Here is a 24,746-nt window from a genome sequence, read left to right as displayed (position 1 = left end):
AAAGCTTATTCCAAATTACTCTCCATTTTATTTATCCATCATTCAAAAAATATTTATTTTGTGCCTAATTTGCACTAGGCTCTCAACACAATCATTATCAACATGACAGACACAGTTCCTGCCCTCATGGAGCTTACAACTTAAAGGAAGAGACAGAGACCCCACATACCTCATCACAAATTCTTCATTATAAGCAGAGGTAAGCTTAGAAGGAAAAGTTCAGGGTTTTTCGAAGATCACAGGAATTTTAGAAGAACCTGATAGAGCCTGAAGGGTCCGGAAGAGCTTCCACAGGAAGAATGGTTCTGAGTTGGACCTAAAGTTTTCTGTTGTAAATCCTGTGAAACCAGGTTGTAGAGAACCCTGGATAAAATATTCTAAGCAAAGGGAGCAGCATGGACAAAGCCCGTGAGAAGGGAAGGAACATGACCAATTTGAAAAAATGTAAGCAGCTCACTGTAGCTGAGGCACAGAGAGATAGTGAAAAGAGTAAGGCAGGGCCAGACCACACAAGCCCTCCACAGCAGCAAACTTTTCCCAGCTGGTAAGGCCAAATTTCAATAGCCATGGGCCAGAACAGTCATACGGCAGTCAAAGCCTAGAGAACTAACAACTGAATAATGACACAATAAACTCTAAACCAGAAAAATGGATGTAAATCAACTTACGCTGAATAAGGAATGCACTTTCAAGCTGCTCTAGAACTTTTAAACTTACAATGTTAGGCCACGTACTTTCAAACACTATAATCAGCTAAATACATAAAATAGTTGCTGTCTAAAGTATCTGCATGTCCACAGAAAGCAAAACACATAAATTCCTTGACTTTAATACGTAATATGACAAGACTAAGTCAACTAAAAAGTGTTTAAGTTTGTCAGAAAAATTTCATATCTGTATTTTATTTAATGCAAAAAACATAAATGTTACTCAAGATCCTAGTCTGGAGAAAAAAACTACTCCCATAATCTTTCAATGACTGTAATTAGTCAAATTCTCTTTATTCCAACTTAGATTTTCTTATAGAGATAATTTTCCACATAAATAAGAGTTAAAATCAGTGTTTTAATATTTTTTTAAATAAAAAGTTAAAAGACATCAAGTATTCCTTTTGCAGTGTTTTTATTTATCCTTGTAGATATGCAATTATCATAATTTACAGGACATTTTTTAGTAATTAATTGGACTATAAGAAAAACCGTACAGAAAGTTTGTACCACAAAATTATGTCCCTAAGGGATCAGGGTTCTCAGTAACAGAGAAATAAAGAAGTTCAAAAGGGTCACTGCTCAGCAACCTCTGGTAACTAAAGAGAGCAGAACACAATCTGCTATTTGTGGAAATGAGACTTCATAAAAATACCTTTCAAATATTCCCCATTACAAAAGGGAATGCCTATTAAAATGCCATTGTTTATTCTATATAAAATATCCTTTCTAATCCCCCAAAACTTTTTTTTTTGCTTTAAGATTAAAGGCCATATCCCTAAGATACACTTTGTGAAAATTATCTCAATACAAGATCCAAAGATTTCCATTATTTACTGTCCTTACTCAAAATCACCTGCATGTACCAGATGCAATTTTCTAAACTTCATCATTGATGAGCCTATTCCAAAGCAGAATTCTTCAGCAATACAAAAGACACAGGCTAAAATAGTCCTCACAGCTATACTTTAAAATAGATATATTCAAAATATAAATATAATAATTCTCCAGACCATTATTTTTCCTAACGACTAAACTCTAAATTAAAAGAAAAAACAAAATGGAGGTTTTCAAACCAATGATGTGTGCAGCCCATTCGCATGACATGGTCATTTAAACTTCTCACCTGCAAAACACAATGCAATACATTATCAAAAAAGGGAGGGAAAAAACCATGAAACCCCATTATTACAAAATGAAAATCATAACCACTATAAAACATGCAGTGCCAAATATTAAGTTACACATTTTGCTGGATAATCTTTTCATTCCTCTTGATCATAAAAGTAATAGAGGATCGACTTAGAAAATTTGGAAAATATAGAAACGCCAAGAAAAAAATAAACTCTTCTAACCCTACCATTCAAATGGAATTGTTAATATTGGGGATTTTTCTTTCAGCATTTTTTCTATTATATATAAGTAATGGATTTAAGAAATATACATACCTACATACTTTTTCTTGAATAAAATTGGGATATTGTATTTGCATTTTTACCTTTTGTTTACTTAACACATGGCATGTTGAGTATCTCTGACTTCACAAATCCTTCTTAAACATGATTTTAACAACATTTGTTTATAGTAGAATTACTATGTGAAAAGGGAATTTGAGATGGCCAAGAATCAAGCCCCAGAAAACACAGCCTTGTTCTACCAGATTTTAACCTACTCAAAATTCATAAAACTTACAGTCAGGTGGTATATATTTACAAATAAATTTTTTAAATCATAAAAAATACAAGGTCTAAAAAACTAGAAATAACGAAAGAAATAGAATCACTACTATGCTTTAGCATGCACTCATGGAAAAAATTAATTTAACTTAAACCCCACACTAGACACTTTAATCTGTTCCAAGTGAGTCAGAGAACACATAATGGCATGTTAGTACCAGGAGAAAATAAAAGATTATCTCAACTAGTTAAGAAAAAGAAAATACGAGAAAGAATGGAAGGGTGAGCCCAGCACAGGAAGTCAGGACAAAGACCTTTCCTCCAATAAATTACAAATACTGCAGGTCTCTCTCTCTCTCCTCTCAGAAGGCAAGTTAAAGCCCAATTTGTTCTTTATCCCCTTCATTTTAACCTTTGATATCCTCCCTTTAAAATTTTTCTAACACAAAGAAAAATTATGTTACAATAGTTCCGGAGATAATTGCTGGCTCTCAAAACTTAAGAAAAAGACTAATTTCTTAAATGTCTAAACCCAATATCTTGAAATAAAATGCTACTGTTTTAAGATTTTCATAATAAAGACAAATTTTCTTTCTTTCAATACTTACTCTGCATGAGAAAGTTTTATTTCTTCCCTTTGTCTTGCAGAATAATTTAGGTTCCCACCTAAAATACAAATAAGCATTGAATCTTTTCAACACAACTATCGTAAGTAAAATTCAAACATGCACATGTGTACACACACACATACAAATGCCTTTAAGTAACAGAAGAGGCTATGGAAGGTGAGAAAGAAATAGTTTATCTCCTGGAAACTTCCCAAGGGGGAAAAAATGTTTCTTAAGAATCATTATATGATACAAATAATCACTCCTTAATGTTAGCATTTTTAAAAAAATTTTGGACTTATGTATTGCTCGAGGTTTTGTTCTTTGGGACACTGTATCAATATTCAATAATAGTGAAAATTAAGAGGCATTAAAGTAAATGACCTAAAATTATTTAAACAGCATATGTATTCATTCTTCTAAATACATGACAACCCTTAGGGCCAAGCCAGTTTAGAAAAATTAATAAAGGTAATATCAAAATCTTATAAATAACAAAAAAAGCAAAAATAAATGTAGTAGATATTAGCAAATGAAAAAAATCTATAATTTCTCATTCTATATTAAACACTTTCAACCTTAAAATGCAAACTGCAGCTATAAATATGTTTACTTCTCATTTTTTAAAAATATAAGACGATAACACAGGAAGGGCTTTAGGTTATTTTTTTAGAAGTCATACAAATATGACCTTCTGCTAATATAAAAAGAACATCTAAAATGTTATATTACAAAACTTAAATTGAACTGGCCAGAAAGAACATGACAATGATTTTAATATATGGGAAGGTCCAAAATACATAATTATATGCTATGAAGTAAAATGTGTTTCATCACTATGAACAGAATGTTATTACATGAAATAAAGCCTCTCCTGGATGGAGACAATCCAGGAGCCCCACAGGATGATCCATTGTGGGCTTCCCTGGTGGCGCAGAGGTTAAGAATCTGCCTGCCAATGCAGGGGACACAGGTTTGAGCCTTGGTCCAGGAAGATCCCACATGCCATGGGGCAACTATGCCCGTGTGCCACAACTACTGAGCCTGCACTCTAGAGCCCACGAGCCACAGCTACTGAGCCTGTGTGCTGCAACTACTGAAGCCCACACACCTAGAGTCCATGCTCCACAACAAGAGAAGCCACCACAATGAGAAGCCCACACACCACAACAAAGAGTAGCCCCCGCTCGCCGCAACTAGAGAAAGCCTGCGTGCAGCAGCAAAGACCCAATGCAGCCAAAAATAAATTAAATTAAATTAAATTAAAAAAAATGATGATCCACTGTGGTTTAAGAAGAAAATACCTGAACTTCTACTTACCTTGGGCACGATTCACCAAGTAGAGTAAGAGCACAGATAAAAGTGAGACTGGAAATGAAAAAAACATAAGGTCCTTAAAAACATGTACTTTTTCCCAATGATTCCTATGTAATCATAATTACAAAGTAAAGCTTAGAAAATCAAATCTTTATTAACTAGCATTTAAAAATGAAAACACTCTTCATATTATTTTCCAAAAAGCACTAAGTTACACACCATTTTCTCCATGAGAAATATATTTTTAAAACCTGAGCCCAGGGATGGCAGGGACAGAAAAAGAGAAACTGAGACCCCTCTGCCCCCAGGAGAAGGGGCCAACCCACCCACAGATGATTTCTCTTTCCTCTCTCTTTGTAATGCTGGTAGTTCCCAGCACTTTTCCAAAACCCTGCCAGCTGCTAGACTGTTTATGTTTTTACAGAGAGCCAAATAGAAGTAATCCTTTGGGGGTTTTAGGTCTGAAAACACCATGTTCATTTTACAAATTAACCAAATATTAAAATGTGGTCATTAAACTCCCAGGAACCCAGACCAGTAAAGGCCTCAGAAAGTCAGGTACTTGGCTTTTCACTTTAACAAGTGTGGCACACTTAACTTACTTTAATACCTCAACAAAAACTTTTTTAAATGGAGTGGTGTTTGGTTTGAGAACCAAATTTATAAGGAACCGTTGACTGAGATTAAACCACACGTTGCAGCATCAAAAATAGACAAAAACATTTTCACAACCTAGTACTATGAATTCATATATGGCCCACTATTTAAGAATATATTTTTAAAATTTGATGTGCTAATTTCTAAAATTATGATATAATAAAATGCATTCAGGCTATTATTCATAAGAAATCATCTGCAAATACCACACCTCAAGTATAGACAGTCTTTATTCCTGTAAATGAAAATGAAATCAGATAAAATCATTATTCGGGCTTGCCATTTTAAACACAATTTATCGAAGCATGAAAGACATCTGATATGTTATGTGAACATTTTTTTTTTCAGATGAACACAATTGATGTGTAAGGAGAACACAGTGGAAAAATACTGATTTATTTTTGTAGTTTTCGGCAGTTTCCTAATGCTTCCTATTTTTAACCAATGAATCATTACAGGTAAAAATTAAATTACAGAACTAAGAATAAAACCAATTCAAAACAGACTAATGAATAAACAATGAGCGCTCACACCTAAGCCACACTAATGTCCACACATTCACACCAGGGACATACTCAGGACCCTTCAAATGGTTCCACTCTAAAGAGGAAAGTGTTTTTTAACAACCATAAATATTTATGAAACAGACAAGATGAGTATGGGATCTGGGTGGCCTGTTCTGTATGGCTTTTTTCACTAAGGATGTTTTTAATGTTCACTGATATTGTAACATGTATCCATACTACATTCTTTTTTCTATTATAATTAAAAATACATAACATGACATTTACCATTAAAAAAACATAAATATTTAAAACAGAATATAGAGCAGATTCCATTCCTGCCTTTAAGAACAGGAATCTCCTGAAAAATTCCTGTGAATCTTCAGAAAACTAAAAAGTCACCAGCTGAGAAACTGATGCACAGGCTAAGAATTAGGCAAATCTGAATGATACATCTTAGGGATTTGGTTTAAAAAAGGAGAAAAAAGAACAATAGCAACAAAAACCTAAAAGTATAAATGAGAACATTCTGCTGCATATTAAAAGAAACTAAATGTTGCCAGGTGGCGCACTTACAAGAAACACAGGCAATGAAGAAAACTTCTAAAAACAGATATCCCCAAGTATCCAATATCATGCCAGCAATGATGGAAATGACTGCCAACCCAAGATTCTGAATGGACTGCATGCTACAATTTAAGAAATTAAAAAAGACCAAACATTTCAATTCTAAAGTCTTCACACACAGAGTACCAATTCACTATAAATATTAGTATCTATAAACCACATACTATCAGTGTTAAGAGGGTTTTCAACCAGGAATGACCTGATTAGATTTGTTTCTTTAATCCCATGACTGTTTCCACTGCTTAACTTTAGGCTCAAAGGCAAGGGAGTTTGCCTTAGCAAGTACAGTCTGAACTCAACGCCTTCCTGCGGAATGAATCCAAGGGCTAAGTGAATACCAACCAAAGATGTGGTTTCCCTGTTCGGCCTTTTGTGCTAGAGATTGGAACTCAACTTCTCACTGAGAGGCCCTCAGATAAACGGGCGGTGGAATGGTCACGTCAGCAATGACCTCTCATGGGGTAGCTTATCTCCAGCTCTCTTGCTGGAGGCTCGGAGCATTTTTTTTGCCACAATAATAATACAAATAGATTAACTGATTTTCTGGTTATTTCCAGGTTCAGAGCTGTCCCAAAAGCCTGAAGACGACTAGATTCAGGAGACCTGGAGTTTTATAAGATAATTAAATTGACACAGCAGAGAGAGACATTATATGATCCACAGCGCAAACACTTACAAGCCATATGCAGTTCCCAGTTGATGTTCGGGAACTACAAACGCCACCATTGGCCACAATGCACAGGCAAGCAATGAGTAGGAGAGTCCCAGGAGACACTATTGAAATCAATACGGAAAAGGGTAAAGAAGTCTTATATTTACCAAAAGGTGATTTTCTTTCGATGCAGATTAGGAAGAGTGACATAATAACTAATATATGAATATCCATGCAAATTGTGTTGCAAAATAATTAGGCTAAAAACTCATATTCAACACAAAATGGTCTTGGGCCTCTCTAACAGTATCCCTCTAGGGACAAGATACACATAACACTGTCTTAACCATTTTATATTATATGAATACATAACTGGCTGGGCCCAGGGTGCAGTCAAAGACCAAACAAGAAAATAAAGCTAATTTGCAAAATGTCTTTACCAATGTTTCAGGCAAGCTAATTTCCCAGTATTCATTAACAATTACAAATTAAGCAATCAAAGTAACATCATGCCAACAGTCCATTATCTTACTTCTGGGTCATCACCACCCAACTGGAGAGCCAAGCAGAGGACCAACAACAACCACTGCTTGATAAACATCACCTAATGCTAACTTTTTCTTCAATTAAAGAAGAAACCTTATGATTTAAGTTAAAATAAGATCATTTATCAGATTGGGAACAATTAAAATAATGCCAACGTCTAACAATGGCAAGGATACTAAAAAACAAACACATTCATGTATTATTGGTAAAGCTATAAATGGGTAGAAAGTTATTAGAGGAGAGGTTTCACAGTATCTATCAAAATGTGAACTGTGCAAAGCCTCTGCTCTAGCATTTCTACTTCTAGGAGTCTGTCCTAGAGAATTCTAACGAAGTGCACAAATATATATGTTCAAGATATTCTTTTATTAACAGGTAAGAAATGCCAGCACTTGGGCCTATGGTCTTAAAAATGACATTCTGAAGAACAATTACAAAAACTTGATGAATTCATTATTACTTTTTGACCTACTAAAAGTCAAAGACAAAAGAACGCAAAATCATGGATACTGGGTTGACAGATGTTTTTGCCACCTATGATGGAATGACTTCTTTTAATGAAGTACTGAAAAATAAATGGAACTAATAAGCATTGGGCTTTTATAAGACTATTTTATTTCAAATTCTATAGCAGCATTGAGGGTACCATTATATAGGCCAAATGAAATCAAAAACATCTTATGCATTAATGATTAATATTTATATACTTTAAAAATAGCTAATCTGTAGAAACTGAAATTGTCATTGTTTTTCCCACTGTCACAAGCACTACTATCGGAAGAGCTGAGCGTTGGCTTCTGATACGTGCTGTACAGAGTCCTCCCTGAAGCCCTGAGCCCCCCAGCTGTTTGCAGCGACTTTACCATAGCAATCCAAGGGTTCCACAGAGTGAAGGCCAGCATCATGTGGGAAGCAAGAGCGGTCACCACTGCACACAGAACCCAGATGATGTTCTTTCCTGTTTTATCCACCAGAAGCCCAAATATTGGGGACATGGGAGCTGATATTACATATACAATACTGTCCAGAAAATATAAAAGATATTTAATAATATATCACAGGACAAAAGAATTAAAAATCCAGAAAGTCCTAAATCCTACAATGATTAGGTAAAGCAAACCCTAGCTCATTTAATTTAACATCCTTCTAAAATGGTCAGCAGTAAATAGAAATATAAAGATATAAACAGTGGTCCAAGACTTCTTTGGTTTTCCCTTAATGCAAAGATGGCCATTCAGGATCAAGACCCAAGACAGACTTTGTTTCACACTGTAGATGTTAGTTCACATACGTCTTTTCTGTCTCTTATAACATCGGGTTATAATTAAAGACCCACAATAAGCACACAGTAAGCACTTACAGAATTAATGGAATACCTGTTAATAGCACTCGCTGCCTGGGAGGAAAATCCAAATTTCTCTGTAAAGAAAACTCTAAAATAAAAAGAGAGAGGACAAAAAACAGACACTTTAGAAAGAACTATTCTGTTTTTTAAAAAATAAAGGCAAAATAAAACTGAATAAAAATAAGTTTAGTCAACTTTCCCTTCTTTATACTGTTTTCCCACCTTATTTGGTATCCATCTTCAAGCAACTGGCTAAAGGTTTAGTATTTACGTAAGTACTTCACCAGCTAAATAAAATATATCGATACCTATTCTTTCCTCTTTTATGTGTACAGCAAACAATACACACAAATTTTCAGAAACCCAAATGTATTACTACAAGGAATTAATATGGCTTCTTTTCCTTAAAAGCAATACTGGACGGGTTCTTTGCTAAATAATGCATAAGGTTCTTGTCTCAAACTGTAAAATGACAGCCTGAATTTAAAGGTTATAATTACAGAGATGCATCTCAACAAACACACTCACACTCACACACTGCTCTGTTTAAGTAGCTGCCCGTGAAAACGGAGAGAAGGTAGAAGATAAAGCAAAGAAGAATTTGATTTAAACCCTGAATTTGAGTCTGCAGAAACGCAGTCCTAACAAATGGAGATATGCCTTGTCACTACAAGCTAACGCACTGTCTCCATTCTCAATAAGAGGCTTCCTAACAAAGAAATAAAGAGGAAATGAAAAAAGAATACAAATCCAAAATCAAGCATTAAAGTAAATCAATATTATGTATCAAAAACTGTTTCAGGTATTTCTTCAAAAACCTAATACAAGTATTAAAGCAACACTAAACCTTAAGCTAAGAAAATCAGTTGTGTCCCAGGATGTAAAACAATTCCTGTGAAAGTATCAACCGTAACAGAGAGGCAAAATTTATACCTTAAAAAAATTACATTTATGTGACTGAATTCTCATTATAATTTAGCCAACAAAAACGGAATGCTAGAGAAGACTCACTTCCCAAGTCCAATGAAAGGGAACACAGCAACATAATAGCCGACGCAGATGATGAATATGAGCCACAGGGGGAAGGAGAAGTCCTTCACGTCAGTTAACTTGATAACTTCACCTTACAGAAGAAAGGGAAGATGCTGTCAGTGTAATTTTGCATTTCTAAGTCAAGATTATTTTTCTTTTATCATGTGATTAACCTTTGCAATTCAGTGAAAAAATACTTGTCTCAGTAAATCACTAGAACATAGTTTCTTGGATAAACTAAAAAGACAACAGAAAATGCAAAACCTAAGATTAGCATCTACCTTCTTTCTTTCTTCCAGAAACACTCATCACTTTGCAAATATACAAAGTACAATCAAGAATGTAAATTCTGCCAAAACCGCTTAAGGGGGAAAAAAAAAGTATCCAAAAATTTAGACAAATGGAAATAGATTAGGAAATAAAAGATTTAAATAAACTATATGCCCATATAAAATTAAAAAAAATTTTAAAGTGGAAAAAAAAGATTTAATAAACAAGTATTAAGCCTCACTGGGTTTACAACACTACATTAGGAATTTACCTCATTGTAAATTATCTCAAAAAGGCCATAATTCCTAAAAGCCTAACTTTTTCTTGCATTTAGACTAACCTGTTTTTCCTTGTTCTTTATGAAGGATTCGTTCTGCTCTCTGATCCAAGTAAGCAAGGGCCAAGGCACAGACTAGTGAAAGAATACATGTTATACCCCCTATAATAAAAAAAAGAGAGATTTTTAAAAGAGAACCAAAATGAAGGTTCCTAAAAGGTAGCACATTACATTAACAGCAAAATACTTAGCAACTTAAAGGGATGGCATCTAGACACATACATGAAAAGCCTACAATTACTAAATCAGGACAGAAGGAAAGGAAGTGCATTGGGAAGCACTCAACGAACAGCAGTCGCTATTACTATTGTATATTATTTCCCAGTAGAAGGTTGGAGATTAGAGGAGAAAGACTAGAACAAACTAGTCTAGTCTTATATCAGAATATAGACTGAAGAAAGCTGATGACCAGCTAGCAAATTAGTCCTAATTTCTTAATTCAGTCTAAGCACCAATTATTGATGGATGCCAGGGGGAACAAACCACAAAAGCAAAGTCTGATTCTGTGATCACCTCATGTTCCCTCTGATTCCTTCCCAAGTCTGACTCTTGCTCCTACCCTGTGGCAGCCCCAATCCTCCCACAGCACAGCCCGCTCACTCTCCTTCAGGTATCCAGCATTACTCACTAATGCTGACGTCATATCATTACAGTGAATCAGGATAAATAGTGAATAAAGTGTACACTTCTCAAAATTTTTAATAAAAAGCAGCTTAGTAAAGTAAATGACATCTTTAATTGGCTGACATAATAATGAAAAACGGCAAAGAGTCGGTAGACGTGGGTTCTACGTCTGGCAGTAACAAGCTGATTGATCTTGGGCAAGGAATTTAACCTCTCTGGGCTTCAATTTTCCCAAGTGTAAAATCAGAGGCTTTGATCTGATGGCACAGATCTTTTCTGGCTCTGAAATTCTCTAAAATTCTCAAATTCTCCACTGTGGAGAGAACTGGAAGGAATACTGAAGAGAATCTGAAAGTAAGAAAGAGGTTATAAGTGGCAAAGGATTTAATAGGGAGGGGGAGAAAGAAGGGGTCTCTAGACACAAGTTGCCCATCTAGGATTACCTCTCACTGTCCTCCCTTTAGGAGCCTGTACCAGGGAATACAAGGAATAAAAGATGGCACAGAACCTTCAACCCAGCACCCACAGGTCTCCCTAGGGCTCTGCAAGCAGTTCTCCACATCCTGTGGGGCTCAGTTAGACAAATTCACTGCTCAGAGAAGAAGCACAGGTGGTAAACCCAGAGAGCATCATGCGCTTCTCAGTGACCCACCCAGCAACCAGCAGAACCCAGCTTTAGCCAAGAGAACTTAGGGTCAGAAGGAGCCTATACAGTTTTAGTCCAACACCCACAGTTTTACAGAGAAGAAAACAGTTTTACAGAGAAGAGACACAGAGGTTAACTTCCTGTCCAAAATGAGCCAGGACCAGAACCTAGACTCCCGACTCCCAACTTGGTGGATTTCCCATCACATCCTATCACCTCTGACTTCTATAAAATCTAAGCTCCATAAGCGCATGAAATGAATTTGATCAAAAGGAAACAATCCTCCCTTCTGCTACAGCCTATTAATGAACACCTTAGAGGTACAAACTCCCTGACTGTTTTCAGAGTTCTCACATACACTCTCATTTGCTCATCACAACAAAACCAAAGCACAGGGACTTCCCTGGTGGTCCAGTGGTTAAGCATCCACTTTCCAATGCAAGGGACTCAGGTTCAATCCCTGGCAGGGCAACTAAGCCCGTGCGCAGCAACTACCGAGCCCGTGCGTCACAACTAAAGAGCCCACACGCTCTGGAGGCCATGTGCCACAACTACAAAGCTCATGCGCTCTGTAACCCACGTGCCATGACTAGAGAGCCCATGTGCCACAACTACTGAGCTTGCATGCTCTGGAACCCACCACAACTAGAGAGAAGCCCACGCACCACAACTAAGACCCGACGCGGCCAAGAATAAAATAAATAAATATTTTTAAAAATCTATCCTTATTTAGAAAAAAAAAAAAAACCTGAACACACGTGGTGGTACAAGATCGTTATTTTAAGAAAGTGGAAATAAAAATACAAATGGGGTGAATGATTGCCAATATGTTCACTGTGTCTAATTAGGTCCAAGAACTAGTGAACTGTACAGGCAAAACTATAACCAAGTGATCTAAGCCCAATTCCTGTGTTCTTTCCTCCCTGTCACACCATTTCCTATGACAAGCTTTCAGGACAGATAAAAGGTGGGACTTCAGGATTCACTAACCGATAATAAGTGTGACCCCAAGGGTTGTGTGACCAGCAGAACCCAACGAAGCTTCAACCTTAGAATACAGCCATCCCATGAGGTTCATGTTTACTGTACTTCCCTGAAAGAAAAGGAAAAAAAAAAAATCAACATAATTTTCATTTCTATCTGTCTTGCTCAGAAAAAAAGAATGTCAGTTAGCTTAGAGAAATAGGTTTAATAGGGTTCAGATTAAACAACAGATAATTTTTAAAAAAAAACACTACAAGGAAAGAGCTAACAACCTAGGATAAAGCCACAGATAAGATTACCACACAAAAATGCCAATTTATAGAAAATGCTAGCATTCAAAACAGCACAGTACATCTAGATCTTCCTAGTAGCCTAAACAAAAATGAAACACAAGTTATAAAATTCACAGGGTACCCAAGACAAAAATAAACTTTGGCTCATAAAAAGCACAGCTTTTCCTGATCCTGACATCTGAAAAAAAAAATTCATCCTCTGATCATCCTTTAGAAGACAGTAATAGTACTACCCTCATTCATTTATTCTTTCATTCAGCAGTTATTGAACCCTGATTACATGCCTGTCACTGTTCTAGTTACTGGGAATAAAATAAAGAACAGAAAAATTTCCAGCTCTCATAGAGAGCAACCCCATTTTAGTGGGGTAGAAAAGGTAAAATATACAGTATATGAAACAGCAATGAGTGCTTCTAAAAAATAAGGAAAAAAGATAAAGCATAGGGGCTTCCCTGGTGGCACAGTGGTTGAGAGTCCGCCTGCCGATGCAGGGGACACGGGTTCGTGCCCCGGTCCGGGAAGATCCCACATGCCGCGGAGCGGCTGGGCGCGTGAGCCACGGCCGCTGAGCCTGCGCGTCCGCAGCCCGTGCTCCGCGGTGGGAGAGGCCACAACAGTGAGAGGCCCGCGTACCGCAAAAAAATAAATAAATAAAAATAAAGCATAGAAGGAGAATAAAAAGGGGTTGAGACCTTGCTGAGAATGTGACTCTGGGTTAAGAACTTGAAGGAAGCTGGGAGGCTACCCAGAAGAACAGCACAGCACTCCAGGCAGAAGGAATAGCCAGGGCACAGGCCCCGAGAGGGAGGCTGCCCGGCGTGCTCAAGGCAAGGAGCGTAGAGACTAGAACAGTGTCAATGAAGAAGGGAGAGGATGAGACGAGGTCCCCAGAGAGGAACTGATGGGAAAGCTAGCTATTGGTAATAAGGACTTCTGGCTTTTACTCTGCGTGAGACGGGAAGCCATTGGGGTTCTGAGCAGAGAAGTGGCACAATCCCTTACGTTTTAAGAGACTCACTCTGGCTGCTATATCCAAAGCAGACTGTAAGTGAGGACGGTGCAGAAGCAAGGACATCGGCTGGGGGCGGCTGCAATAATGCAGAACAGAAACGATAGGTCTTGGACTGGGGAGACTGGCAGTGGGCACAGTGGGAAGTGGTCGGAATACGGACACACTCCGGTGGTAGAGCTACCAGGATTTGCCAACGGAAAATACGTGGAGAGTGTGGGGTTAGGGATGGGGGTATGGAGTGGTTCAGGGTGACATCAAAGTTTTTGCCCGAGCACCTGGAAGAACAGAGTTGCTCATAACTGAAGATGAGAAAACTTCAGCATGAGCTGGTTTGGAGGACAGTAGGTGAAACATTAAGGGCTGGGCTTTGGCTGTGTTGAGTTTGATGTGCCTACTAGACATCCAAGTGGAAATGTCAAGGAGGAAGCTGCACGTACGGCTGTGGAATTCGGCGGAAAGGCCTGGACGATATAACTTCAGGAGCAAAGACACGCTATTTAAAACTTCAAAACTAGATAAGATTACCAAGGAAGTGAGCGTCAAAAGAAATGAGAGGGTGTCCAATGACCAAACCCACATTTACAGGTTGAGAAGACTGAGGTGGAACCAGCAAAAGAGGTAGAAGGAGCAGACAGAAGGGCAAGAGGAAAACTATGAGACTGTGGAGTCCTAGAAGCCAAGAGAAGAAATCAAGGAAAGGGGAGTGTCAACTGTGCTAACGCTACTGATAAGGGGACTGAGAAATAAACATGTCCTCAACCACGTTCCCACAGCAAATACAGCAGCAAATCGCATGTGGCTATTTCTCACAAAATGTTAGCCAGTGGCATTATTCAGATGCTCCTCTGAATAAGGTTATAAATGGAGAACTGCTGGAAACGTTCCTCAACATCAGCAAAAATACAAGCCCCTCAAAGACATATTGTCTCAATAACCCTTTAATTCTAAAATGCCTAACATGACCTGGCTTAGCAAGTACTCAATAAATATTTGTTGAAATAAGGAGTTTTTAAAAGTAACAAATTACAGAGGAAAATCAAAAGAGTGCTGGACTTCCAACCTCCAGCTAAGACAGGAATAATAAGAAAAGTGAAAAGTCCACTGCCTGAATGATAACAGTCCAAGGGTCTAAAATCAGACAAACTCACAGTTCAGCCGACAAAAAAATCACGGCAAGGTAAAGCCAAAACCTCTATGATCATTCTGAGTATGTGCAGGGCCAAGAGAAGCACAAAAAAGACTGAACCTCCATCTACCCCAGCAACTCTGTAATGGAGTCCTTTGGTCTCCTGCGTGCCTCTCACAAGGACCCTCAATACACCAACCAGATCAGAGCCGAGCCACCCTGGCTGACGGAGAGGTGGCTGCCTGAGATCTGGCTCCTGCCACCTCCTCCTCAGGCCCCCCCACCATTCCCATAACCTCCACCCCACATCCTAGAAGCCCCTGAGATTCCGTTCTAGAAACTTAGGGCTCCTGGGGACGCAGTTGAATGGATTATAACTAGTTTGTGACCACACAGAAAAGAACGTGAAGATCGTTAGTAACCACAATGGCGTCACTGAGAATGAGTCTTGCTCAACTGCTCCTATTTCCTTCTTTTAGAAGTTATTAGACGATGAGATCCACCAGCTGCCACAGACATGTCTTGACTTGCACAAGATACATAAGGAAGTACCAGGAATGTCCTTATGGATAAAATTTAGAAAATGTGGAAAACCACACTAGTTATCAAAGAATTACAAATTAAAATAATGTTTAGGTGTTTCCTATCAAATTGATAAAATGACTTTTTTTTTTTTTGTGCGGTACGCGGGCCTCTCACTGTTGTGGCCTCTCCTGCTGCGGAGCACAGGCTGCGGACGCGCAGGCTCAGCGGCCATGGCTCACGGGCCCAGCCACTCCGCGGCATGTGGGATCTTCCCGGACTGGGGCACGAACCCGTGTCCCCTGCATCAGCAGGTGGACTCTCAACCACTGCGCCACCAGGGAAGCCCAAAATGACTTTTTTAAAGTACTATCAAAGCTACAATAAAAAGGATCCTCTCATATCTCACAGATGGAGATGTAAACATCTCTGAGAGGAAAACGTGGAAATATGTCTCAACAGTCTTAAAAAACCCTAACAAACCCTCTGACTCAGTGATAATTCCATTCCTAGCAAGCTAGCCTCAGGAAATAATCAGAGATGCAGACAAGTTCTGGAGTGTTGCACAACAGCTCTATTTATAATACTGGAAAATTAGAAAGAGCCTACATGTACAAAAATATAGAAATGTTATATATGTATGACATATGTACGTGTTATATATTTCATAAGATGAAATATTACTTTAAAATATTTCATTTGTACTGGGTTTTTTTGTATTGGATTTCTTCCCTCAAGACTATGTTCCAAGCATTTTCATGCCACTTACAGTCTTTAAAACCTTGATTTTTAATGGCAAGGATCTTTTTAAAAACCTCTATTCACAGGAGCTCATGAAGGAAAAAACCTAACAGGGTTTGGGATGGCCAAAACACCTTCCAGGTTGCATTTATAATAGCATAATGTTGTTCCCCTGCGTACCCTCTACCAGATCCCCTATCATGAAACACCACGATCACTTCCAGGTTCCAAATGCTGCTGAGGAGTACTGGCCACCTGTGATGAAGTCCAGAGAGGCGGGAGCACCATGGTCAGGGAGCTGAAACCCATGCCACATGGCTTAGACAAGCACAGGAAATGAGCATGTCTGACCAAGACCTTCAGAGTTGTCTTCATAAGCAAAGTGCTGCTGCACAGCAGAGAAAATAAACTCACTAGAGGGCAAAAGTCGGAACAATCACTAAAAGCTACTTGTACAGGCAGATCTCATCTCTACGGGAGACTGAGCTTCACAGAGTTAATTGCAGTAGATGAGCTGTCCCATCACACAGCGAGCTTCTAATCGCTAGAAATGTGCGAGCAGAACCTGGATGACCATATGTAAAGACTTTCATTGCAGGAACGCCGAAAATGGGTAAAGAAATTAGACAACAAAATCTATACGATCCATCCCCATGCTCAGGTTCTCTGAACTAACAAATGCTCAATTAGCCATTTTAGACTGTTTCCTAAGTGAAATAAGGTTAGAAATGCCTTAATTAAAGTCAGGTAAATGGGGGTTTCCCTGGTGGCACAGTGGTTGAGAATCTGCCTGCCAATGCAGGAGACTCGGGTTCAAGCCCTGGTCCGGGAAGATCCCACATGCCGCGGAGCGACTGCGCCCGTGAGCCATGGACGCTGAGCCTGCGCGTCCGGAGCCTGTGCTCCCCAACAAGGGAGGCCGCGATAGTGAGAGGCCCGCGCGCTGCAATGAAGAGTGGTGCCCGCTTGCCACAACTAGAGAAAGCCCTCGCACAGAAATGAAGACCCAACACAGCCAAAAATAAATAAATAAATATATATATATTTTTTTAAAAAGGTCAGGTAAATGGTATACTATGGTCTAGAAAAATATATAAAAAATCAATACCTAACTTATACACAAACACATTTCACCCTGTAATCTTTAAGAGATAACAACAACATTCAATCTTTTGCTTCCCATTTGGCTTCATTATCTGTGTCATACTTACAATTCTAGCCATGCTAAGCTGGAGTCCAAACACCAAGTTTAATTCTTTGCCTTTAAACCAACTCACAGCATATGTATTCTGGGCAACTGCTAAGGACTCCCCACCAATCCTAGAATAAGGAAAGAAAAGTCACAGTTTTTAAAGAAATACGCCAGTTAACAAAGCAGCAGGTGTAAAATTTTGACACCCCTCCCGTCAAGAGGTGGGGTCTATGTCCCGTCCCCTGAATCTAAGTGGGCTTGTGATTGCTTCAACCAGTAGAATGTGGTGGAGGCAGGGTTGTGTGATCCCAAGGCTAGGTTATAAAAGGTGAGATCTGCCTTTCCATTCAAACATTCACACTTAGAACCCTGAGCCACCTTGTAAGAAGTCCAACTACCCTGAGTTCGCCACACTATGTGAAAGCCAAGAGAGGCCCTGTTTAGGTGCTCCAGCCAGCAGTGCCAGCCTTCAAGTCATCCCAGCTCAGGCTCCAGACACACTGTGCACACTGTACCCTGTCCAAATTCCTGACCCACAAAGCCCACAAGGTAAGGGATGTTTTATACTCAGTGTGGGTAATTTAATACACTGCAATGACAACCACGACCAGCAATAAAAGGAGTTTCAGCTACCACATCACCATCTATGCTATATAAAATGCTCATGTGGGGAGAGCGGTCCGTACTTGTGAAAACACAAAAATTCACACTTTTCAGGCCAGTACCGTCCATAGTCGACATTCTCCTACTTCCCGGATTTTAATTCTCCTTCTGTAAGTTCTGCACATTGACCTTTACGTAGGAGCTTCCTCTCCCCTGCATCCTAACACTGAGTCCTCCTCATCACTGTCCTCGTCCAAAAATATCTCCCCTCTTCTACTAATCCAAATAATATACTGATGTCAAAGCCCACTTCATCCACGAGGCCATTTCTGACCACACTTTCATCTCTGAATCCCTTTCATATGTTTATATACTTTTTATTTCCTTCTCTCTCACTTACAGCACTTTTGGGGGTGTGTCACCTATGTCTACATGTCGCTGGTACCTGTAAAAAGCATGAGTAAGTTATGTCATCTGCATCCCTCTGGGCAGGAAGCCCAAGGCTGAACTCAGAATGGGCTTACTGAACAGACACTGAAATTCATTAAGAGCAGTTTGTCTTCTGGTAATTTACTCCTTCAAGCCTCTTCAACACGGTTCAAAAGGACCTACACATACCCGCTAAGAAGCAGCAAAATGTCCATTAATCACCAACCTAGAAAATGATGGTCTATGCTTTTCTAAATGAGGTTTAAATCACAGTCTTCAATACTACAGAAAAGCAAAACACTTAAGAAAAATATCATTTCTGGAGAACTATTTAATATTCAAACCCTACACAGAGTTAACTATGACCCCTCAAAATTGTTGCTTACTTTAAGGGAAAATTAAGACAACCATTGAACAATCTTACAAATATAGCTAGATTTCAAGGATTTGAAGTAATTCTCCAGAAGATATAATAATATATCTTTTTGTAAATCTTTAATAAATTGACAGATGAACACTAAAACAGTAATATGTTAGGACAAGTGAAATCATGCATAACTTACCCAAACACAAACCTTCCAAATTCCATCAGCCAAAAAGCATTAAATATTCCACCCAGAGCAAAAACAACCTGTAATGTAGAATATAACGTAAGATCAAAGAAAAAGTAAATTCAAGGAATCTAAGAGAAATAAGTGACTTATGATGAAACACAACCTCTACAATGATTTTAATATTCCTTCTTAGTAAATCTGTGAAATTTAAGTATCAAGGTTCATCTGTCTCAAGGCTTAAAATGCATTACTATGCATTACGTTACACGGGCATTTGTGAGCCCTGCTTAATTAAGTCAGGCATTCACTAAACACATCTTTGCCGGTGGAATGAGACAAGAATTCAAGAGTCACTGTCACAATGAATCAATGAACGTTTTGTCTTTTCTTACCTGTCCAACGCAAACAAAGCAACTAAAAATAATGGTGCCCCATCTGTTAGAGAAAGAGAGAGAATGAAGGAAGAGTATATCACCGAGTCCTTCTTGGGTTTCTCTGACCCCTCTGCATTCCCTCCAGAGAAAGGGGTCGGCCTCTGAAGTCAGCAGCCTTCCTAGGCTGCATGGTGACCTACAGAAGTCTTGACTTCCAAGGAGATTCCAGAGGCTTTAGTGATGGCATATGCTTGTTTAAGCCATTATCATATCTTAAACACAACGTATTAAATAATCTTCAAGAAGTTCCCAGGGTTCCCATTTAAAAATGGACATTCTTTATAAAATTTTTATTGAGTTTAGGATTGACTCCAAGGAATCCTAGATTAAGTAATTTTAAGTGGTTATAATTCTTGATAACTAAAAACTATCTTTAAAAGGAAAAATAGCCACCATGCTAATACACTTATAAATCTGCCTACTCTAGTATCCCACACTCTGAATAGCTCATTAATGTTTCCCCAGAGTAATAAAATACCAGTACCAGGAGAGTTCTTAAAGATCATATGAGTAAACCATTCTTCTGAAACTCAAATCCCTCCAAAGATCCTTGTGAAACGGTCATACCAGAGTCTCCTGAATGTTCTCTAGCACTGGAAAACTCACTGTGGTCCCAAGGCAGCCCCACCTGTCACCCTGATCAAGCAAAGTTTCCATCATACTAAGTGGAATCTGGCTCCCTGAATTTCAAACTTATTCTACCCCTTTAGACAAAGCAAATTAAATTTAAGTCCTCCTTTATACACTCTTCAAAATGTTTAAAAGTTAGTCCCCAAATTTAAACACTTATAGTTTCTTCAATTCTTTTCCACCAAACATGGTTGGAAAACCCCTCGTCATTTTGCCCTCTGCCTTCCGAAAATATTCCCAGACTACCTCCCTGCGAAAGTCTCCACTAACAGCGCACACACAACCAATCATTAGGATGAAAACTGACAGAGCTTATAATGTATGCCTTCCTCAGCTAAGAGGAGTGGCCACAAAAAGTTTGATGCCTAAAGAAAGCCAAAAGAGAAAATCTCATTAGGGCTGGGAGAGGTAAACACTAACTACGTGCCAAATACTGTCCTTCCATCTCTCTCAATCCTTATAACCACCTTGCAAGACAGGAAGTACTATCCATATTTTATCAATGAGGAAACTGAAGATCAGGAAGCTAGGAACAGCTCAAAAGAGCTAGGAAGTTGAGTAAGTGGCAGCAAAAGGATTCAGACTCTGGTTTGCTGATTCCAAGTGAGGGCATAATTTACCTTTAGATAACTGAGCTACCATATTCCCTGAGCAGCATTTACCTTAACTGAAATACCAACCAAGTTTCAAAAGCCAATTCCAGGGGCTTCCCTGGTGGTGCAGTCGTTAAGAATCCACCTGCAAATGCAGGGAACATGGGTTTGATCCATGGTCGGGGAAGATCCCACATGCCGCGGAGCAACTAAGCCCGTGCGCCACAACTACTGAAGCCCACGTGCCTAGAGCCCATGCTCAGCAACAAGAGAAGCCACCGCAATGAGAAGCCCACACACCACAACGAAGAGTAGCCCCCGCTGGCCACAACTAGAAAGCCCACGCAGCAACAAAGACCCAACGCAGCCAAAAATAAATAAATTTATTTTTTTTAAAAATTCCGGAGATATAAAAATCACACACACACAAAAACTAATGCAGATTATCACAGTCAATACACAAGTTTATTCAGTTCTTTCCAGAAATACTTAATCTAGTTCTGTGTTTTCTTAATAATCATATTTACCCATAAGTGAGATTTTTCCCAAGCTTACCGTATTCCAAATACGCGGTCTACCAAAAAGCCACCAAAGAAACACAAAACTACATTGGGCCAAGAATACCAGGCATACAGCAGCATGAATTTCGTGGTATTCACCTGCATATCCTATACGGAAAGAAAACAAAACTATTTTTTTCCAGTTAAGTTTAGCAACTAACAAATCAAAACATTCTTTCTGGAAGGGCAGGCATTTCTTAATCATTTGCAGTTGCTAAGTGCTTTGAGACTCTCATGACATCTATGGCCGCTACCCCAGAAAAATGGTCACACCGAGGAACTTCCTGAGTATGCAGTCATTTCAGAGGCTTCATGGAGTTCAGGATCAATCAGCTCTTTCACTACTGGGACCACTTCTGTCTGCATCTGCCTGTATCTTCTACATTTTATTCACCATGTACAACCTGCTGTGGGGTTCTATACCCACAGGAAAAAGGGCCATCTTAGCTTATCCCTTCCCTCCCCTCCACTAATTCCTATCTTCCTTCCCTCTCATTCTAGAATGTGAAGGGCCAATCTATGTATTTCTTCCTATCCAAAGGTGAAAAAACTTACAAAGGAAAAAAAAATCTAAATACACAAGAAACTGTAAATGTCAAATATATTTTTATAAAGCCAGACTAAAAATACTGACATGGACAATCCTCTGGAATCAGTAGCCGCATTTTAAAAATGAAATAACAACAAAAACATATTTAAGAAAGCAAAATGCCATCCTACCAAATCATTTGTCATTCCAATGATTACACAATGAGAGAAATGCAAACAAAAAACTGCCAAAATACTTTTTGGCAATACTGTAGAAATAGCAATTACTTATCTAAGATGTGAAACGATATCAAGTCACAAGTGCTATGAATGAATTTTTTGTGGCCATTCATTCCAACTCAAGAATACTCCTTGCCCACACAAATTTGGTGACAATGGATATTAAAATGGATTCATTAGACAATGTTTCAGACCGGGCAACCTGAGAGCTGATGATGCCTCAACAGTATACCTGTTCCAGAGCCAACAAAAGAAACAAAGGTGAAAAGTCAACTTACCCGTTTAACCTGAGTCTGAAGGGCAGCAGGATTATCATAGCAAAAATAGCTGCCTAGAAAAAGAAAAAGCAATTTTCTTCTAAGTAGTAATACTTTCCATATAAAAGTTTCAAGCTGCAATTACTACTCAAATGCTGATTTTAAATGTCTATACTAGGGGTTCGAAGACTGACACTGGAACCTTTTGTAGACCACTTCCTTGTCCACCAATATTCTCTAAATTGCAGCCAAATAATCCACAGAAAACATGCCAAGTTATTTACAAATTATGAGCCTGCATACACAGCAAATACTGGGAACCTGGATTAAGAAGTTAATCAACAACTAATTGTTCTTCCACCTTACTTTCATCATGTTTTGTATGTCTATTGTTTTATTAGCGCCTTCATGAAACAGTTGTATTTTCCTTAAAGCTACCAAAACACACATACACTAAAAATTTCAAAAACATCCTCAGCAGTTTCCTAGTAACGTTACCTAAAGCCACCACTTATCTTGAGAGCAGAGGAATGGAGTTTAACTATTCTGATTAAACCTGTTTTTAAAACAAGAACTCTTAATTCTACAAACAGCATACCCAAGATCAAATAATTTAGCAAATACAGTGCCAGGAATGAAGAAAAATAAAACAAGAATTCTAAAGGGTTAAATTAAAACATAATAATAACGTCTTTTGAAGGGTAAGAAAGAGAAGTGGAGAGAGGTTGGACATTCACGCAGAGTTATTTTTACAGTAATAAAACCGACAGATTTTTTTATAGGCACAGGATAATGCTGCCTCCATTTCTTCACCAACTCCGTCTAGAAGTATACATTAGAAGCCACCAGTTCAAAAGAAAGAAAACTGTCATTAGAAAGGTATGACTCTGGCTTCTGAAACCCATCCAGGTAACCATAATTTACTAAAAATAAATTGCTTAAGTACGTGGTATTTTAAGTGTTTCGTGTTGTTCTTGTTTTTTGTTCCTCAACTCAGCAATTTATGATTCCTGCTTTAATCACTGTCAGGGATACCAATCTCAGGCTTTAAAGCTAATGAATGGGCACCATCTTTCCACAAAGTGAGAAGAGGGGGAACAAAAAGAGATGCAAAGAAACTAAAGCCCAAAGCATCCTGCATGCCTACTTATATATTCCAGCAGGAGCATAAAGCAATCCACCATCATGTTCCTAAATCTGTTGATTCCACCAATTCCAGCCAGCCCGTGAAAAACACATTACTACTTTCATACCAAACTGATATTGACATTAGAATATTGCTGAATAAATTAGTTGCTAAAATATAATAGAGAGATACTTTAAAAATTATCTCCAGAAACTGCTTTCAGAGTCACCAAATTTCATGACTGAAACCAAACACCACAAGTCCAATCCAGTTATGACTGCTTCACATTGGCAGAGCGGGAGTACAAGTACACATCTACTCACTGAAGCTATCAAGACACACTCATACGTTTTACCAAAGAGGGCGAGAAACATATAAATAACTGCCAACGAATTATTCAATCGAAAATTTTAAAGTATGTATGGGGTTTCTTTGGGGGGACGGGGCCAGTTAAATCTTTCTGAATTCCTTCTGAACAAAGTGTCATGAGAGGGTTACCAAGGGGGGAAGCGGGGAGTGGGACGAACTGGGAGATTGGGATTGACACATATACACTACTATGAATAAAAGAGATAACTAATGAGAACCTACAGTATAGCACAGGGAACTCTACTCAATGATCTGTCGTGACCTAAACGGGAAGGAAATCTTAAAAAGAGTGGATATATGCATACGTATAACTGATTTCACTTCTCTGTACGGCAGAAACGACTACAACATTGTAAAGCAACTACACTCCAATAAATTTTTTTTTTAAAAAAAGGATTAAAAATAGTGTCATGAGAGGAACCCTAACGATCTAGGAATTTCTTCGTATCTGTGGCCCCAGGGCCCAAGCTGCTAGCCTTTGGGACTTCTTGGAAGCAAAGGAGTGGGACGAAACTCGCCCAGCTCAGTCCCCTGACCCGCACCTTCGGGACGCTGAATAGCTAGCAATGTCCACAGGCTTGGATGGGGTCGCGAAAGTTAAAGAAGGGAAGCCCAGGAGCTGAAGCAAAAAGCTTCCCTGAGGCCACGTGGCACCTAGGAGCTCAGTGCAGCTCCGAGAGAAAGTCGGGAATTCCTTATTATCAACCCCACCCCACCAGGCCAGCCGGCTCACCGAAACCAAGGAAGCACATCAGCAACAGCACCAAAAGCCGGTGCGCCAGGCGACTGGGGTCGCAGAGGGCCGGCAGCGCCCCGGGGGCAGGGGGTGTAACGGGGGCGCCTCTGCCGGCCTTGTCGGGGCCGCCGGGCAGCAGCGCCCTCACTTCCTCCTCCTCCTCCTCCATCGGGCTAACGGGAGACCGAGAGACGACAGCGACTGCAACTCCGGGAGGAAGCCGCTGCCAGAGCCCGGCGAAAACAGTGCTCACGTGACCGCAGTTAGTCA

General features: G+C 39.1%; 1 protein-coding gene across 9 annotated transcripts; it reads right to left on the bottom strand.

The window, feature by feature from the left end:
- Positions 1–1,105: 1,105 nt before the first annotated feature.
- Positions 1,106–24,731, bottom strand: MFSD1 (major facilitator superfamily domain containing 1). 9 transcript variants are annotated; one of them, XM_033855413.2, is made up of 16 exons: positions 24,474–24,730; positions 22,267–22,319; positions 21,216–21,328; positions 19,396–19,438; positions 19,013–19,080; positions 17,437–17,545; positions 12,538–12,640; positions 10,281–10,379; positions 9,650–9,761; positions 8,670–8,726; positions 8,157–8,313; positions 6,772–6,869; positions 6,045–6,157; positions 4,312–4,359; positions 2,992–3,049; positions 1,106–1,833 (listed from the first exon to the last, which is right to left on the bottom strand). In XM_033855413.2, the coding sequence occupies exons 1-16, from the start codon at positions 24,643–24,645 to the stop codon at positions 1,830–1,832; spliced, it is 1,407 nt and encodes a 468-aa protein (XP_033711304.1). In that variant the 5' UTR covers positions 24,646–24,730; the 3' UTR covers positions 1,106–1,829. The 9 variants fall into 9 exon arrangements, 7 of the variants coding, with proteins under 7 accessions (XP_033711304.1, XP_033711305.1, XP_033711306.1 ...); XR_012331359.1 differs by having other exon boundaries at positions 1,791–1,833; positions 4,312–5,200; XR_012331360.1 differs by lacking the exon at positions 1,106–1,833 and adding an exon at positions 5,177–5,200.
- Between the last annotated feature and the right edge of the window lie 15 nt (positions 24,732–24,746).

Source organism: Tursiops truncatus, chromosome 4, assembly GCF_011762595.2.
Source record: "Tursiops truncatus isolate mTurTru1 chromosome 4, mTurTru1.mat.Y, whole genome shotgun sequence".
Taxonomy (NCBI): Eukaryota; Metazoa; Chordata; class Mammalia; order Artiodactyla; family Delphinidae; genus Tursiops; species Tursiops truncatus.
The sequence above is the reverse complement of the archived record's forward strand: the minus strand, read 5'-3'. Positions and strand labels throughout refer to the sequence as shown.